This window comes from Vipera ursinii, assembly GCF_947247035.1.
Source record: "Vipera ursinii genome assembly, chromosome: 3".
NCBI classification, from domain to species: Eukaryota; Metazoa; Chordata; class Lepidosauria; order Squamata; family Viperidae; genus Vipera; species Vipera ursinii.
The window spans coordinates 117,782,983-117,801,150 of record NC_139516.1 but is presented as its reverse complement, the minus strand read 5'-3'; the positions used below and the strand labels follow the sequence as shown (position 1 = coordinate 117,801,150).

Here is an 18,168-nt window from a genome sequence, read left to right as displayed (position 1 = left end):
CCCCCTCTTTTTCTGGGGAGCCTATTGGATTATAAAGTTTTAGTATCAGAACTACTTAAGGACAGTGGAAGCTTAACTGTTGGTGATTTTCTTTGGAGAAGGCCCTATGGACTATTAATTTTGAATAGTAGGACCTTGTGGATTAGAAATTTTGATTGAGCAATAATCTTGGATTTTGGACAACTGCTCTGGAAGTGAGCCTCACAAACAGAATTGGATTACAAATTTTTTCTTCTTTGTTTTCCCTTCTTTTTAGGGAGTTTATTGGATTATAAAGATTATAGATAAGAACTATAAGAATTATTTAAGACTAATTTAAATGATATATTGTGGTATTGCATACAAGATTAACGGTTTGGTATAAGATGGACATCTGGGAAAAGTATTAGAATTGATAAAAATTTTGGGGGGGTGGAATAAAAAATGAGTGTTCTGAATTTAGCTAAAACTGGCAAGAAAACACCCTCAGCCCCATCGTCCACCTCTGCAAGCCCTCTATATCAGAGATCAATCAAATCAGTGCTTCAACAAGAAAAATCTAACCATTTTCAGAAGGAGATACAAGAAATCCAAGAGGCAATCTCCTCCCACAGAGAAGATACAAAGAAAAACCATGATGAGACAAGATACCGTAACTGATAAAATGAATCGAAATTCATAACATAAACTCTCAACTAGAAAGCCTTTGACAGATGAACAAAGAATTCAGAAAATAGAAAACAAGTCAGTAGAGACTGATCAGAAGATGGAAGAAATAAAAGATGAAAATCTGAGGCTGATGCAGGCAAATAAAAAATTGGAAAATTCAATGGCAGTTTTGGAAATGGAAAAGGCATCTTATTTTTTAAGATTTCAAAATGTAATGGAGGACAAAGATGAGGAACTTGTGGATTTGATGACAGAGCTATTGGCTGAAGCACTGGAAATTGGGAAACAGGAAATGGAATGAGAGATAGACCTGATATTTTGAGTTAATTCAAGCTATGTGAGGAGAAATAAAGTCCTAGAATAATACATGTTAGATTCGTCAAAAGATCTACAATAGGTGAGATATTGAGAAGAACGAGAGATGATCCCCTGCATTATAAAGAAAAGGTAATTGTAGTGCTGAAGCAGATCCCAGGAGGATAAGAGATTCAAGAAGAGAATACTACGGTAATTCCTGACCAGAAAATTAATTGAAAAAGGAGTGAACTTCAGAAGGCTGATTCCGGAAGGGACTTTAATTAATTGGGACATGAAAAGATACGGATTGGACACTGCACTCAAGGCAATGGAATTTTATGAGAGATACAAAACTTTTTTGGAAGGGGAAAGTCCGGAATTTCATGCAGAGAGAGAAGCAAAAAAACAGGAAGAGATAGCAATAGAAGGAGCAGCCAAACCAAGGGAAGAAGAAGAAACAGAAAACACAAACATAGAAGAAGGGGCAAAAGCAAGAGAACAAAGATAAGAACAACTAGGAGAATCAAACCTAAATATAACTGAAGAAGATGGAGAAGGAAAATGGGATTTTTTGAATATAATGAATATAAATGGATTGAACTTCCCTGCAAAAAGGGAAACATTTTTTACAGGACTACAAAAATTAAAAATGGATATAGTTTGTCTCCAAGAAACACATATTAAAAGACAACACTATTAATATTAATGTTGGAAATAATGATAAATCAAAAACAGATATTGATGGTGCCAATATATGCTCCTAATAACAAGAATTTTATCAAAAATTACACAAAAAATAGTGGAATTGGAATAGCAAAACATTTGTTAAATGGGAGACTTTAATGCAATAGTAGATGGAAAGCTGGACTACAGAAGTAGCAAAATGGGGGGAAAAGAAAGGAGTACATTACCTAAGATTTTCTTTAAAATGGTAGAAGAAATCTGTATACAGGATATATGGAGAGAAAAGAACCCCAAAAAATCACAATATACATTTTACTCAAACAAATCATGGTCTAGAATTGATATGATATGGATATCCCCTGAATTAAGCACGATTATACAAGAGATTGAGATAGAAGCCAATATATGGACAGACCATAATCGGATAAATATGACTTGGAGAGGAACTAAGAAAAAACTAAGATGGTCTCTGAATCAATCTTTACTGAAAATTTATATAAATAGTAACAAAGGAAATGGAATTTTTCTTTAAAATAAACAAAAAGGAAGAGACATTGCATCAAATTGTGTGGGATATAGCTAAAGCATGCTTTAGAAGTTTGGCTATAACTTACATGGTGAAAAAGAATAAATAAAAAATGCAACAACAAACAAAGTTAAAGGAGGAATTTATAAAATTGGAATTGGAACTAGAAAGAGATCCACAAAAGAAAACTCTTAGAAAGCAAATGGAAATAATAAAACACACAAATTAAACCTAGCAGAGGCTGAAAAAATGGCCCCCAAAATTAAAAGGGCAAAACAAAACATTTTTGAAAATGCTAATAAAACGGGTAGGTGGTTAGCATACAAATTGAAAAAAGAAAGAGAGAAAAAAATGATAAACTGCAAGATTCAAAAGGCAATTTACAATTCCAAAACAACATAAAAAATAATCGGACTTTTACGAGACACTTTATGACAGAAGAAATTTTGTAAGAAAAAATAAAGCAATACATAAAAAAGCTGACTTACCAAAAATTTCAGAGAATATCCAAAATATGCTAAATGAAAAAATATCAATGATGGAGGAAAAGGCAAAAAAAAAAAAAAAGATAAGGCCCCGGGTCCATATGGGCTACCTGCAGAGTTTTATAAATGCCTACAAGATACATTAAGCCCACTAATGAAAGAATTATGTAACAAGGAACTTTTAGAGGTGAAAATACCAAATACTTAGAAGCCAATATTACATTAATACCCAAAGTAGACTCAGACTTGACACAGATAAAAAAAATTATAGATCAATATCTCTATTAAATGTGGATTATAAAATTTTTGCTTCAACAATAGGTAAAGGTTCCCCCGCACATGCGTGCTAGTCGTTTCCGACTCTAGGGGCCGGTGCTCATCTCCGTTTCAAAGCCGAAGAGCCAGCGCGTGTCCGAGGACATCTCTGTGGTCATGTGGCCAGCATGACTAGACGCCAAAGGCACACGGAACACTGTTACCTTCCCACCGGAGTGGTCCCTATTTTTCTACTTGCATTTTTACGTGCTTTCGAACTGCTAGGTTGGCAGAAGCTGGGACGAGTAACAGGCGCTCACTCTGTTACGCGGCACTTGGGATTCGACCCGCCAAACTGCCAACCTTCTGATCGACAAGCTCAACGTTCTAACCCACTGAGCCACCGCGTCCCTGCTTCAACAATACCAGAAAGATTAAAGAGATTTTTGATTGAATTAATACACAGAGACCAAAATGGATTTTTTACCTAAGAGACAAATAAAAAACAATTTATGAATGATTTTAGACACCTAGGAATACTATGAAATGCACCCAGGGAAGCAGATGGCGCTAATATTGCTAGATGAATAGAAGGCTTTTGATAATGTAAACTGGCAATTCATGATTCAACAACTAATTGAAATGGACTTTGGAGAAAACTTTATAAATACAATTAAAACTATCATAGACTAAATAGCTAAAATAATTGTAAATGGAGATTTTACAGAAAATTTTAACATTAAAAAAGCACAAGGATGTCCACTATTCCCATTATTATTTATATTAACACTGGCAGTATTAAATAGAAATATTAGGCAAGACTCAGAACTTAAAGGAATGAAGATAAAAGATGAAAAATATAAACTACAAGCATTCACAGATGACTTAGTTTTCATATTAGAAGACCTGCTTGTGACAAGCCCCAAGCTTCTGAAAAAGAATTTGGAGAAGTGGCAGGAAAATAGAGAAAAGACCAAGGTGATAACCAAAAACCTTACAGATAAACAAAAAAAATCAATTGTCACAAAAAACAGATCTTCAAATAGTTAAGAAAGTTAAATACTTGGAGATATACTTAACAGCAAGATGTGCAACAATAAAAGAAGACAACTATGTTAAACATATTAAAGCAAATAAAACTAGACTTGGATAAATGGAAAAACCTACAACTCTCAATGTTAGGGAGAATAGCAACAGCGAAGATGAATATCTCACCAAAATTACTCATCTTATTTCAAACAATACCTATAAAATTGGGGATTTTTTTTTAATGAACTAAATACACTGATCTTGAAATTTATTTGGCAAGGAAAAAAATCCAGAATTAGATTGAAAATGCTACAAGAAGTGAAAGAAAATGGAGGATTTGGGCTACCAGATTGGGCCCTATACTATCAAGCATCTGCATTAACATGAATAAAATAATGGATAACCCTTAGACATAAAAGATTGCTATACCTAGAAGGGCAAGACCTACAACTTGGATGGCATGCATTCCTATGGTATGGGAAGAATAAAATACATAGATAATTTCAAAACCACTACATAAGAAAAACACTTCTTCTAGAATGGGAAAAGGTAAAAGCGAAAATTTACATGAAAATACCTGGATGGCTTTCAACAATGGCAGCATTTGTTCACCCAAACCTAATTAACTATGAGCAAATTTTGGCTTATAAAGGCATTTTGAATATTGAAGGAGAACTAAAATCTAGACAAGGACTAGAAGAACAGGGTATTGATCTATCATGGTGGCCACACCTGTAAATTCAAATGAGATAGGAAAAAGATGCTAAAACATCTGGTTTCTATAAAAAACAGACAGAATTTGACCAGATACTATTGGCATGAGATGAAAAATTGATTAAGAAACTGTGTAAGTACACACTAAGTTTAAAGATGGAAGAGGAACATGTTAAAGAAACAATGACAACATGGGCAAAAAACATTTGCATAACATAGAACTGGAAAACTGGCAAAGACTTTGGCAAAGAAATTCTAAAATAAAAAAGGTGGTGCCTTACAAAGAAAACATATATAAAATGTTTTACAGATGGCACTTACCACCTGTGACGTTAGCAAAAATGTTTAAAAATAAGTCTAGCAATTGTTGGAAATGCCTTGGTGTCCTGGTTTGTATGCCACAAATAGGCCATTTCTCTGGTTTCTAGAGTAAATACATCCAAGATGCCCTGGTGTATATTGAGGTAGCATCAGACAAAAAAGTTTAAAGAAAATTGACAGAATATGATAACGTACAAAAAACTAAAATCATGAACTTGTGGCAAAACTAAAGCAGTATTTTGTGCTTATTGAAAAACTTTTGTTTAATAGGGAGATATTCATAAATGTATATGGGTAATGCCTTTTTATTAACTCTCAACAACTCAGACTATTTTTAAAGTAAAAACTGTCTTGCTGGTTCTTGAAGATTAGCACACTTAATAGGTTATATTGACCATAGTCTATATGATTAGATGCAGGTAGTCCTTATTTAGCTACATAGGACTGAAAAACTACATGACCACAACTGTGTTTACAATTTTATTTCAGCTTTCCTTTCTCCCTACTTCCCTACCCTTTGGAATGCTCATTGTGGCCCTGAGATAATTAGCAAGAAGAGAATTAATGTTTGTATTTGCGGGGTTTTTTTTGAGAGGAAGCAAAACCTTTTAGAGACCGAGTGCCCAAATTGCAACCCAAAACCCATTTATTTATTGCAAAGTGCCAGGGCCGCATCAGCATTGTGGTGCTCTCAGGGACAGCCGGGGGGGGGCATGGCTGCCGGTAGGCATAGCTGCGGTGGTCACAGCTGTAGTCTTCATGGCAGACTGGGTGGGCGTGGCCGGGGTGGGTGGGCCGGGACCAGGGTGGTGGGGACCAGTCCCTTGCCATCTCTGTGGCATCCCCAGGGGGCCAACGCCACTGACTTCCTGCCCCGTCTCTTCCAAACGCCACATGCTTGCTACTCTGGCGAACTCTGCTGGGGCGACGGCGTGTGTGCCCACAGAGAGGGCTCTGAGTGCCTCCTCTGGCACACGTGCCATAGGTTCGACACCACTGCAATAGGGGATACACATTGAAAGGAATGTGCTAGTACCTGCTGTTTGTCTAACATGCTCAGGGCTCCCAGCCTCTTCCTCTCCATTGTGTTCTATGAGCGGAGGAAGAAAAAAAAGGGTCAGAGACAGGAAAGATTGTCTAAAGCGATGTTTGTTTAGGCAATCTCTCCACTCTGCAAGGAGGAGGGGGAAAAAAGCAGTTCAGGCATAGTAACTGACTATAACGATGGCTATGTGACTGAGAGATGCTGCAAAGGTAAGTGCACACCTTAGTTGTGAAGTTATTTTTTCAGCACCATCGCAACTTCAAATACTCATAGCACTTGGCCTTTGATAAGCAAGGTCTACCTGTACTCTGCTTCTAATGAAATGGACTATCATCCACAAGTTTATGTTAGATTTTGATATTTAAAATATTTTTGCTGCAAGATAGTTTACCACTTGGAAAATACATTTTTGTACAATTATTTTTATATGATACACTAACATGTAATTATTTCAATCATGAATATGTCATTGCTTGTGGTTTCCTTTTTTCATTATAGGGATTGATCTCTCAGAATGCCTGCAGTATCCAGATTTCAGTGTTGTCGTTCTTTACAAAAAAGTTATAGTTGCTTTTGGTTTTATGGTGCCAGATGTCAAATATAATGAAGCGTATATCTCTTTCCTTTTCGTTCATCCTGAGTGGAGACGATCAGGGATTGCAACTTTTATGATATATCATCTTATTCAGGTACTTTGAAATAATTCTGTTATCCTGAGAAACATGACTTGATTAATTTAATTGCAAATTCAAGTATTCATTTATTCAAGTAAATAAATCTGCACTTGTGTGACTTATTCATTGTTTAGCTTTTTCAAAATTATGAAGGCTATTTACCTATTTTTTTTTTTATTTTGCTTTTGGGCCTTGGAAAATACCGTTAGGGGAAAATACTGTATTTGTAGCTCAGGGTTGAAATGAGAGGTCTTTGATGCTCTCAGCTTGTTTTTTTTTCTTGCAGATGTTTCATTAACCAAACTAAGTAACATCATCAATGCTTGTAGAAAGTGGGATTTGCTTCATTTTATATTCTGATGGCTTGTCTGGTCATTGTTGGTGGGAATGGTCTCGGTGGTACTTTGATTGGGCTCTTTATTGTTGGCTTGTTTGGCAGTTCCTTGCATCTTAATTGGTAGTCTAATGTTACTCTTGATGTTTATCTCTGCTCATCTGGATATTGATTACTGGTAAGGAGGTATTTTGGTCTTTTTTCTTCTTTGCCTTGTTGTTTGTCTCTTTTGAATGGTATGTAGATTTTGTTTATGTGCCTGTTGATAGCTGATTTGTCAGAGTGCCAGGGTTCCAGGAATTTTCTAGCATTTTTGGAAGATCTGCAAGAAATACCATTTGCCTGCAAGCAAGAACTTTGGGACCATAAAATGGAGAAAGTAATAGAAAATGAAGAAGTTAAAGTGCTTTGGAACTTTAGAATTCAAACAGACAGGAACCTGCCTTAACAATAGTTGATAAGAAAGACAAAACAGTCTGCATATGATGGCAGTACTTGGAGATAGCAGAACAGAAGAGAAAGTACAGGAGAAGATAGCAAAATACAAAGAGCTGCAAATAGAAATAGAAAAAGTGTGGGAAAAGAAAGTAAAGGTAATACCAATAGTAATAAGGGTGGTCAGTGCAATCCTGAAAGAAATGGAGCACCACTTCAACACCATCGGCATTGACAAATTCACTATCAAAAGGCACCTTTACTTGGAATAGGTTACATCCTGCAATGATATCTTTAACACCATCAAACATCCACATCTGCCTATCTAAGGTCCTTGGGAAGGACTTGATAGGTTGATAAAAATGTCAAATCCTATCTAAACATCTGGCAGTCTATACAACGAACCATAATAATCATCTTAATATCCCCATCACTCAATTACAAAAGATGGCTTTACTCAGAATAGCATATATCCTATGATGATACCTTTAATGCCATTAAACATCTACATCTGTCTATTCCAGATTCTTGGGAAGGACTCGGTAGATGGATAAAAATTTCAAATCCAGTCTGAACATCTGGCTGATTGTGTGACAAACCATAATCTAAATTGTTTAGTATTTTTTATTGTATTTTATTGATTTTTTACAATAACAATCTTTAGTGCTTGGTAAATAATGTGTTGTCTGGGTTCATATATTTAACAACAATCAATAATAATTTCTATAATTTCATAATGAACTTACTAACTAGAAATACATTTCCTTGATCTTCTTCCAATAGTATTTTGATGACCCAGGGCATGGCACAGAGGCAGCACAGTCAGCTGGCAGTTCAGTTGCTCCAAATTTTCCCCAAATGCTCCCACATTTCTGGCAAGCCCCAGAATATAGTAAGACACACACACTTTCAGCAGCCTCTGGCTGCAAGTAGTTTCACAAGTTTTTAACTTTTCAGGCAGGGAAAATGTGTGTATGAAACAAGCTGTCCTCCTTCAGGTTTCGACTCACACACAGTTAGATTAGAAGAGTAATTTACTCAAGGCCACGTAGATAACAGAAAGAAACATACATCCAAAATCTAACAAATCTGTGGAAACAGAAGCTTGCCTGAGCAGTTTCAGAAGAAAAGCCAAAATTCAATCTGAGGTCTTTGAACACCAAATCAAGTTTGTCAGCCAGTAATGGTCAGACTTTCAGGGTTTCCAAGCAGAAAACACAACAAGAGATCAGAGAGTTGTTTCCAAGAGCAGCAATGGCACCCAAACCTAAGTATTCAGCGTTTGTTCCCGATGCCCCTCCCCACAGCATCTCCTTAAGTCTCAGTCTCCCGGTGTGCCTTGTGAAGAGGGGCCGGGCGCTCTCCTCCTGGGTAGTTGAACCTGCCTGTGTTGTTCCCTCCTTCTCTCCACTCTCCATGCTCTAGGATCAGGTGGGGGTGACCCTTGCTTATCACCTGAGCTCTGTCTCATGTTCATCCTGCCCCAATCCTGAAAGGCCCTGGCCTGCCTCAGCCTGATCTTCCCCACATTCCTCTGAAGCCCCAGACACCTCTTCCTCGACCTCCCTCGGCTCCAGTTCCAGCTCATTTTTCCCAGCAGATTCAGGGTCTGACGGGGGCATGACAAGTATTCTCCTTTTACCAACATTGAGCAAATATAGTTCTTAGTACTTTCAATACATACAAAGCTGAATATAAACATTTTTCTAGTATTTATATGAATAACAATTACATCAGTATGTAGCGTCTTTTCTAATCATCTTATGTTACAGTTGTATTTGCAAAAAATCATCTTATGTAAATCATTATAGGTCCTGTTTTCAGAATTCTTATTTAAGCTTAATTTCCCCTCAGTATTCAAAACATTTCTTGTCAGTTATAATTTTCTCAAAATTGATTACATTTATATATCCAAAACATTTCATTCACTTAAGCCATTGCAATATTTTTACATTTCCCATATCCTAAAAAAAATATTATACTACTTACAAATCACATCTTTCTTACTATAGGACTCATTCATATCCATTTTATCGGATCTTCTTTCTTATCCTCAGGTTTGTTTTGAAGTTCTTAGAAATAAAATGCTTTTTCCATTTCCAACATTTGAGCAGAGTTTCACAGATTTTTCTTTGTATTAAGCTGTGATTTTCTTCGTTTTTAGCCTCCATCTTTAGGTCACTTTCCTCTGGTTTTTGTTCTTTTGTCTGATTTATTTGTTCATTCTTCGTCATCATTTTCTGAGAGCCTTTTAAATGTGAGCTCAGGTCAAGGATGTGCTCATTTATATCATCAAAATCATTTTAATTAATTAAATTAAATTAAATTAATTATTTTTAATCTCATCATGATTTGAAACAATTGTCATTTGAATTAGTTGCAACATAGCATGCATTTCCTCCTGGAAGATGTTTGCCTTGTCTTGAAGTATAACTCCTGCAGGTCTCTGATGTTCCAGATTGGGGATTTTGGAAGGAAATATTGTGTGTGGTTTCCTGCCACTTTTAGTTATGTATGCAGCCTTCATTTTCATCAAACCAACCAGTCGTAAGTTCAAAACAACAAAGTCTTATATAGTGCTTATCTTTATGTATGGTCTTTATAGTCCACTGCATTTCCAATTGTCAATCCACCATTTACGACAATATTTTATAATGGTTCTTCTGATCGGGGTCTTACAGTTATCAACCAGCCAAAATTGCAGTCCAAAATGTTGAACCACTTAAAAACAATCCAGTAGTTTCCCACCTGGAAGAATAGCCAAAAATTCAAGGTTTTTCTTTCTCTGCAAATAATTCTTAAACTTAAATATCACAGCACAGTAATTGTTTATAATCCAAGAAGGTCAGCAGTTTTTATAACAGTTGTATTTCTCATTCTGTGATAGATACCCCAGTATATTTTCTTTCCTCTATTCCCAAGTGTTCTCTGTTTAGCTAAGAGTACTTGAGGATCAAAGGAACAAGTTGTTCTGTTTCTGAGCCAGGGCAGCTATAGTCCTATACTCTGATCCACCACTAGATGTCAGTAAAAAATGGAGAGTTATTTTCTTGTAATTTCATCAATGTTCTTTCAAATGGAAAATCTTAACAATTTCCATTATTTTCATGTTTATCCAGATTATAGCTTTATATTAATCCATTTCAATGTATTTCTGTACCCCTTAAAAATTAAATTGCCGCTTCCATCTACGGAAGGGTGGGGTTTAATCCCCTTCCTTCTCACTTTGCTTCTTGGAGATCTTTTCCAGGAAATCAGTTACAAAATAGGAGAAGATCAATATTCTCACCCGGTTCCTAACACATTGTTCACAGTTGTTCTTAGTTGGTGCTTTTGGATTTCAGATGCCGGTAGCTTGGGCTAGTCACCGTAGTGCAGCTAGCCTTTCTTCTATCGGTTTGGAGGGCTTCCCTTGGATCAGACGGATCGACCACTGTCTTTCCGTGATAGACAGGGGGGCCTCCTTCATTGGCTCTCCAGGGCAACTTTAAAATCATTTAGGGTCCTCTGGCAGGATGAAACCAGCCATGGGGTGTGGAGCTCCACAATCTCTTGCCTGCATCGCTATGATACAAAACTGTAAGTCCTAAATTGTTTAGTATTTAAATAGCATCTACAGGGAGTGCAGAATTATTAGGCAAATGAGTATTTTGACCACATCATCCTCTTTATGCATGTTGTCTTACTCCAAGCTGTATAGGCTCGAAAGCCTACTACCAATTAAGCATATTAGGTGATGTGCATCTCTGTAATGAGAAGGGGTGTGGTCTAATGACATCAACACCCTGTATCAGGTGTGCATAATTATTAGGCAACTTCCTTTCCTTTGGCAAAATGGGTCAAAAGAAGGACTTGACAGGCTCAGAAAAGTCAAAAATAGTGAGATATCTTGCAGAGGGATGCAGCACTCTTAAAATTGCAAAGCTTCTGAAGCGTGATCATCGAACAATCAAGCGTTTCATTCAAAATAGTCAACAGGGTCGCAAGAAGCGTGTGGAGAAACCAAGGCGCAAAATAACTGCCCATGAACTGAGAAAAGTCAAGCGTGCAGCTGCCAAGATGCCACTTGCCACCAGTTTGGCCTGCAATTAGTGCAGGTTCGCATCCCACCAGGCTCAAGGTTGACTCAGCCTTCCATCCTTCCAAGGTAGGTAAAATGAGGACCCAGATTGTTGGGGGCAATTAAGCTGACTTTGTAATAATGCCGCTTGGGGTGTGTGTGAAAGCCCTAATAAGCAGGCATATACATAGGATGAAGGCTACTGCTAAGCTTGTAAGCCGCCCTGAGTCTTCGGAGAAGGGCGGGATATAAATGGAATTAAAATAAATAAATAAATAAATAAATATTTCAGAGCTGCAACATCACTGGAGTGCCCAAAAGCACAAGGTGTGCAATACTCAGAGACATGGCCAAGGTAAGAAAGGCTGAAAGACGACCACCACTGAACAAGACACACAAGCTGAAACGTCAAGACTGGGCCTAGAAATATCTCAAGACTGATTTTTCTAAGGTTTTATGGACTGATGAAATGAGAGTGAGTCTTGATGGGCCAGATGGATGGGCCCGTGGCTGGATTGGTAAAGGGCAGAGAGCTCCAGTCCGACTCAGACGCCAGCAAGGTGGAGGTGGAGTACTGGTTTGGGCTGGTATCATCAAAGATGAGCTTGTGGGGCCTTTTCGGGTTGAGGATGGAGTCAAGCTCAACTCCCAGTCCTACTGCCAGTTTCTGGAAGACACCTTCTTCAAGCAGTGGTACAGGAAGAAGTCTGCATCCTTCAAGAAAAACATGATTTTCATGCAGGACAATGCTCCATCACACGCGTCCAAGTAATCCACAGCGTGGCTGGCAAGAAAGGGTATAAAAGAAGGAAATCTAATGACATGGCCTCCTTGTTCACCTGATCTGAACCCCATTGAGAACCTGTGGTCCATCATCAAATGTGAGATTTACAAGGAGGGAAAACAGTACACCTCTCTGAACAGTGTCTGGGAGGGTGTGGTTGCTGCTGCACGCAATGTTGATGGTGAACAGATCAAAACACTGACAGAATCCATGGATGGCAGGCTTTTGAGTGTCCTTGCAAAGAAAGGTGGCTATATTGGTCACTGATTTGTTTTTGTTATGTTTTTGAATGTCAGAAATGTATATTTGTGAATGTTGAGATGTTATATTGGTTTCACTGGTAGAAATAAATAATTGAAATTGGTATATATTTGTTTTTTGTTAAGTTGCCTAATAATTATGCACAGTAATAGTCACCTGCACACACAGATATCCCCCTAAAATAGCTATAACTACAAACAAACTAAAAACTACTTCCAAAAATATTCAGCTTTGATATTAATGAGTTTTTTGGGTTCATTGAGAACATGGTTGTTGTTCAATAATAAAATTAATCCTCAAAAATACAACTTGCCTAATAATTCTGCACTCCCTGTAATTGTGTGATTTTATTTCGGTAAATTTGGTGTTAGATCACATTTTAGGTGTGTACTGTGTTTCCCTGAAAATAAGTCATACCCTAAAAATAAGCTTCGGCTTGATTTTTGGGGGTAAGCCTAGTTTTGGGGTAAGGCACATGCCTAAAATCAAGCTAGGGTGAAGGTAGTGGGGTGGACTTGCCCCACATGCCCCACACCTGCTTACCTTACTGGGTAGACTGCCGCAGGAAGGCCTCCCACACCCTGAAACTTCTTGTACCACGTGGCTCATCACACTGGTACTACTGGTTGTGGCAGGAGGCTGCACAGTGCTTCGGGCCATTGCTGCTCCTTGCGGTAGGATGCCGCACAGTGCTTCGGGCCATTGCTGCTGCTCATGGCAGGATGCTGCGCAGTGCTCCAGGCCATTGCCGTTCCTTGTAGCAGGATGCTGTGCAGCTCTTCAGGCCATTGCTTCTCGTGGTAGGACACCATATGGTGCTTCGGACCGTTGCCGCTCCTTGTGGCAGGACGCCATGCAGCACTTTGGGCTGTTGCCGCTGGATGTGGCAGGAAGACGTTTGGTGCTTTGGGCCATTTGCAGAAGGCCACAAGGTGCTTTGGACCGTTGCCACCGGTACGGCAGGACACCGTGTGGCATGCTGCTGCGACTGGCGGCAACGGGCTGAAGTGCCATGTGGCATCCTGAAAATGGCCTGGAGCACCCTGCAGCTTCATGCCACGACTGTTGTCACTGGCATGAAGCACCATGCAGTGTTCTGCCATGACTGCCGGCACAATGTGCTATGTGGCATCTGGCTGTAAGTGGTGCTGGCACAATACGCGTCCGGCAGCAAGCGGTCACTGAAGAAGTCAAGCAGCAGTGTAACAGGTATCGGAGCGTGGAAGGCCTGGCTGCGGCGGTCCTAAGGTAAGACATCCCTGAAAATAAGACCCAGTGCTTTTTGAGGCAAAAAATATATATATAAGAATGGGTTTTATTTTCAGGGAAACACGGTATGTGTATACATGAACTTATATTTGTGAGTTGCTTAGAAAGATACATTGCTATTTGGGCAATTATCTCTGCAATAGCTGATACTTGGTTTGTGTTACTGGTTACTGGTGTCTTTTTAAAGGGGAAAAGATCTCTTTGTTGCGTAAAAGTTTAGGTTTGGTTTGTATTAGATGATTTGAACTTTTTTGTGCCTTTAAAATAGGATTTCTTTTACACTGTAGCTAATAGTCAAGACATGGAAAGTTGACTTTGGATTCTTTGATGGCAATTGGATAAGGAAAAGATTTATTTATTTGAGCTCTTTATTACTAAGGGTTAGGGCACGGGTCAGCAACCCGCGGCTCCGGAGCCGCCCGGTGCGCGCGCACCTCTTCGAACGAGCAGTGGTGCGCGCGCACCTCTAAATGGAGAGTGGCACCGCCCGAATGGGCAGAGGTGCGCGCGCACCTCCACAAACCTTTGGAGAGGTGCGCGCGTACCTCCGTGCGAAGGGGCAGCGCCGCCGCTCTTTGAGGAAGCTGCCGCGTTCGGCAGCTTTGCAGACGGGCCGCGGCAGCTTTCTCGAAGAGCAGCGCTGCTGCCCATTCCGAGAGGTGCGCGCGCACCTCCCCGAATGGGCGGAGGTGCACGCGCACCTCTCCAAACCTTTGGAGAGGTGTGCGCGTACCTCCGCGCGAACGGGCAGCGGCGCCGCTCTTTGAGGAAGCTGCCGCGGCCCGTCTGCAAATGGGCGGAGGTGCGCGTGCACCTCCCCAAACCTTTGGAGAGGTGCGCGCGTACTTCCGCACGAACGGGCAGCGGCGCCGCTCTTTGAGGAAGCTGCCGCGGCCCGTCTGCAAAGCTGCCGAAAGCGGCAGCTTTGCAGACGGGCCGTTGCCATCGGGCAACCGGGAACCGGTTCCATCTCACTTTAAAAAAATGGCAACCGTGCGCGTCCGCGCATGTGCAAAAAACTGTTTTGCGCATGCGCAAAATGTTTTTTGCACATGCGCGTGCATGGACACACACACGCGGCTCCCACTTTTTTAAATTTGTGATGGAACCGGTTCCCAGTGGCTCTTTTCCTTTTTTAGGTTGCCGACCCCTGGGTTAGGGGATGAAGTGTTTTATACTTGTTAAGGAAGGGGTAAAGAGATTATGAAATTGTTTATACTTGTCATGAAAAGGATGGGAAATCTCTTTCTTAAAGGAGGAAGTTTGCACTTGTATTTTTCCTTTTATTTTCCCCCCTTTTCTTTCTTTTCTTTTTTCTTTATTGTTCCTTGTCAAAAATCTGTATTATTGAGGGGGAAAAAAGATACAGAACTGTAATGCAATTCTAGAAGTAATAGCAGATCCACACATTTAACCAAAAGTATGGACCCAATAGGTAGGCACCTTTGTCATAATAAAAAAAGCAACAACTAGAGAAGACACATGAGTCAAGCCCTGTGGGCTTGCCACTTCAGGGAAGGGAAAGGGAGTGGAATTCCCCATTGCCTGGGAATCCCTGTGCCTGACCTCCGAGCAGCTGAGGCTCCCGGCTGCATGCTGACTACTTTCTTTCCGGCCGCCGAACAGCTGAAGCTCCTGGCTGCATGCTGGACTGCTGGAAACGACGCTGGAGGGGAGAGGTGGAGGCCAGCTATGCTGGTTTTAGGGACGGACGCCGGATGCTGGCTGGTTGGATGGGGGGTGGAGCTAAGGGGATTGCCTGTATATAAGGCACTGGGAGCAAGTCACTCCCAGTGCTGACTTTATTTGCTGTTATTTGCCGTCAATAAACACTGGTCAGAACGTTCCTGCCTAGCCAGCTACCTTGTTCACCATCATTTATCATTTGTGGAACCAGGGCTGGTAAAGACTTGACACACATGAAAAATTAACATCTTCAAAGGAATATATTTCATAAAGGAAGAAGAAAAAAAGGTACTACCATTCCTGGATATCCTCAACAATGGAGGAAATGGTAGCAAACTGGAAACACAAGTGTATTGAAAAACCACCCACATTAGCAAAGTGCTCCATTATCAAACTAACAACACAACCTCTCAGAAGAAGAGCTGTATAAGAACATTATTCAGACAAGCACATTGCAGCAAGACAGAAAAAGAAATCAGACCTTTTATGTAACATGTTCCAACAAAGTAGATACTCATACAACTTTATCAAAAAGTACGGGACCATTCAACTCACTACAGCACAACCAATATAAAGTATGAAAAGGATAACAATATCATATATGAAAAACATCTCAGATACAATCAACATATTACTATAACCATGTCAAGTCAGGACCATAAAATGCATCTAAACCCCTCCAAAACATTTTAAGTAATATGTCAGTTAATAAAAAAAATGTTCACTTCTCCAAATGTGCTGTTCTTGAGGTTTCCTTAACTGACTAGTCTGAAATTATCTTTTTTACTTGTCAATGTTGTAGGAACTCATTTTCAGTGCTAATGTTGTACTCCTTACAAGAGAACAACATGGACGGTGTTATATGGAAGCTAATATAGGATCTGGTATTAAGTCTCTTAAGTTATTTATCTTATTAAAGAAGAGGAATCATATAACCTTTTTAATATAATTCTTGTTTTCTTTTCTTCTTTTTTACAGACTTGCATGGGAAAAGATGCAACTCTCCATGTCTCTGCTAGTAATTCTGCAATGCTGTTATATCAGAAGTTCGGATTTAAAACTGAGGAATATATTTTGGATTTTTATGACAAATATTACCCTTTGGATAGTAAGGAATGCAAACATGCCTTCTTCCTGAGGTTGCGGCGATAATACATAGGCTTAGTAGATAAGTTTGTAGAAAACCTTCCAGTAAAGGAAATCTTGGCCTAGAATGCTGCTTACTACTCTGTTTTGTTCATTGGTAATAAGCTGGATACCTGCTGTTCAGCTTTTCTGAGAAGGGTGATTCTTTGACATTTCTGAGATGAATTCTTTACAAGAAAAATCCATTAAAAATAAAAATGCAGTTTATTGTAAAAGTGAAATTGGTGCTGATTTCTGATTGTTGGTGGAGAAGTGCTTTTGTCTTTTTGTTACCCTTTTGGCTTGTTGATTGTCTATTTTGCATAATCTATAGATATTATGTCTATGTGACGTTTGATGGCTAATTTATCAGAGTGCCAAGCTTCTAAAAATTCCCTAGCATTTTTGGGCTTGTATCAGAACCCGGTTGTTGGGGGGGCATTATTTCTTCATTCTTGCAGGCTCTGCCAGTATCCTGGGGGAGGGGGGAGTTATGGGCTTTACAATGTATCCTCTCCGCTTTCCCCTCTTTGCTTGCTCTTTGATCTATTTCCCTTGCTGCCAAACTAGGGTGAGAATGGAATGTGCCTCCGGCCATCTGCCTTATCTCTAGCTGCGGAAGAAGAGGTGTGAAGACCTAACACTCTTAACAGCCTTGGGAATGGTGCCTTATCAGCCCCATTCCTACAGCAGATTCACACCTGGGGATTGGGCCGCTTGAACCGGCTGGACTGACTATTGGGGTAGGGTTTGCAAGTACTCTTTTAATCTATTGATTCGCGTAGGAAACTCAGATCCTGCCTTTTATGCTTCCTGTCAACTTCTCCTAATAAAAGTTCCTTTTGGAATGAAGCTGTTCCAGGAGTTCTGCTTTCTTGGGAAGAGGGATTGAAGCAGGTCTTTACATTAGGCAAGATCTGCAATTTTGGTCAGTTCGGAAGGAAGACCCTTACCATGGGGACCATGCAAACAATGTCAAACCTCGGCGCAAAGAAAGGAGAAGGCAATCTTGTGGGGAAGCTCCCCTCCCCAGGTTAGCCTAAGTGGCAACAGTTAACGCTTCTCCAGTTCCTCCAACGAAGCCGTAGCCACCAAGCGCTGATATAAGCCAAGGTGGTCCATGGGTGTTGGGAAGAAAGAAGACTGGGAGGTGAAAGCCAGAAAGGTGACCCTCAAACGGGGCAGCCACCAGCTGGGGTGGAAACCGGGAGTTGGGAGAGATCGCTCCAGCTTAGTGAGGAAGAGGACGAGAGACTGGCCCGCTCTAGCCGGTTCCTAGAACAAGCTATCAACATGCTGAGGGTCACTTTCAATTCCCCTAAAGGAGGAGAAGGTGGTTCCATGCCGGGGCTCAGTGACCATGGCATGACAGAAGAAGAGTGCATGGAGAGCAAGGTCGTGAGCCCGGGCCCTTCCACCAGCACCTTGGAGACTGCAGCTGCCACCCCAGCATGAGTCACACCAGCTGGCAGAGATGGACAAAGAGCCAGACAAGAGAGGCCACCGGTCCGGACAGAAGGTCCCATCCTTGGGGAT

General features: G+C 40.2%; 1 protein-coding gene across 1 annotated transcript in view; it reads left to right on the top strand.

Moving 5' to 3' along the window:
- KAT14 (lysine acetyltransferase 14) overlaps positions 1-18,168 on the top strand; it is a 62,912-nt gene extending 44,744 nt beyond the window's left edge. Inside the window, exons 10-11 of the mRNA XM_083357539.1 lie at positions 6,503-6,693; positions 16,486-18,168. Coding sequence (XP_083213665.1) covers positions 6,503-6,693; positions 16,486-16,659 — 365 coding nt within the window. The 3' untranslated portion in view covers positions 16,660-18,168. The remainder of the gene's footprint in view (positions 1-6,502; positions 6,694-16,485) is intronic.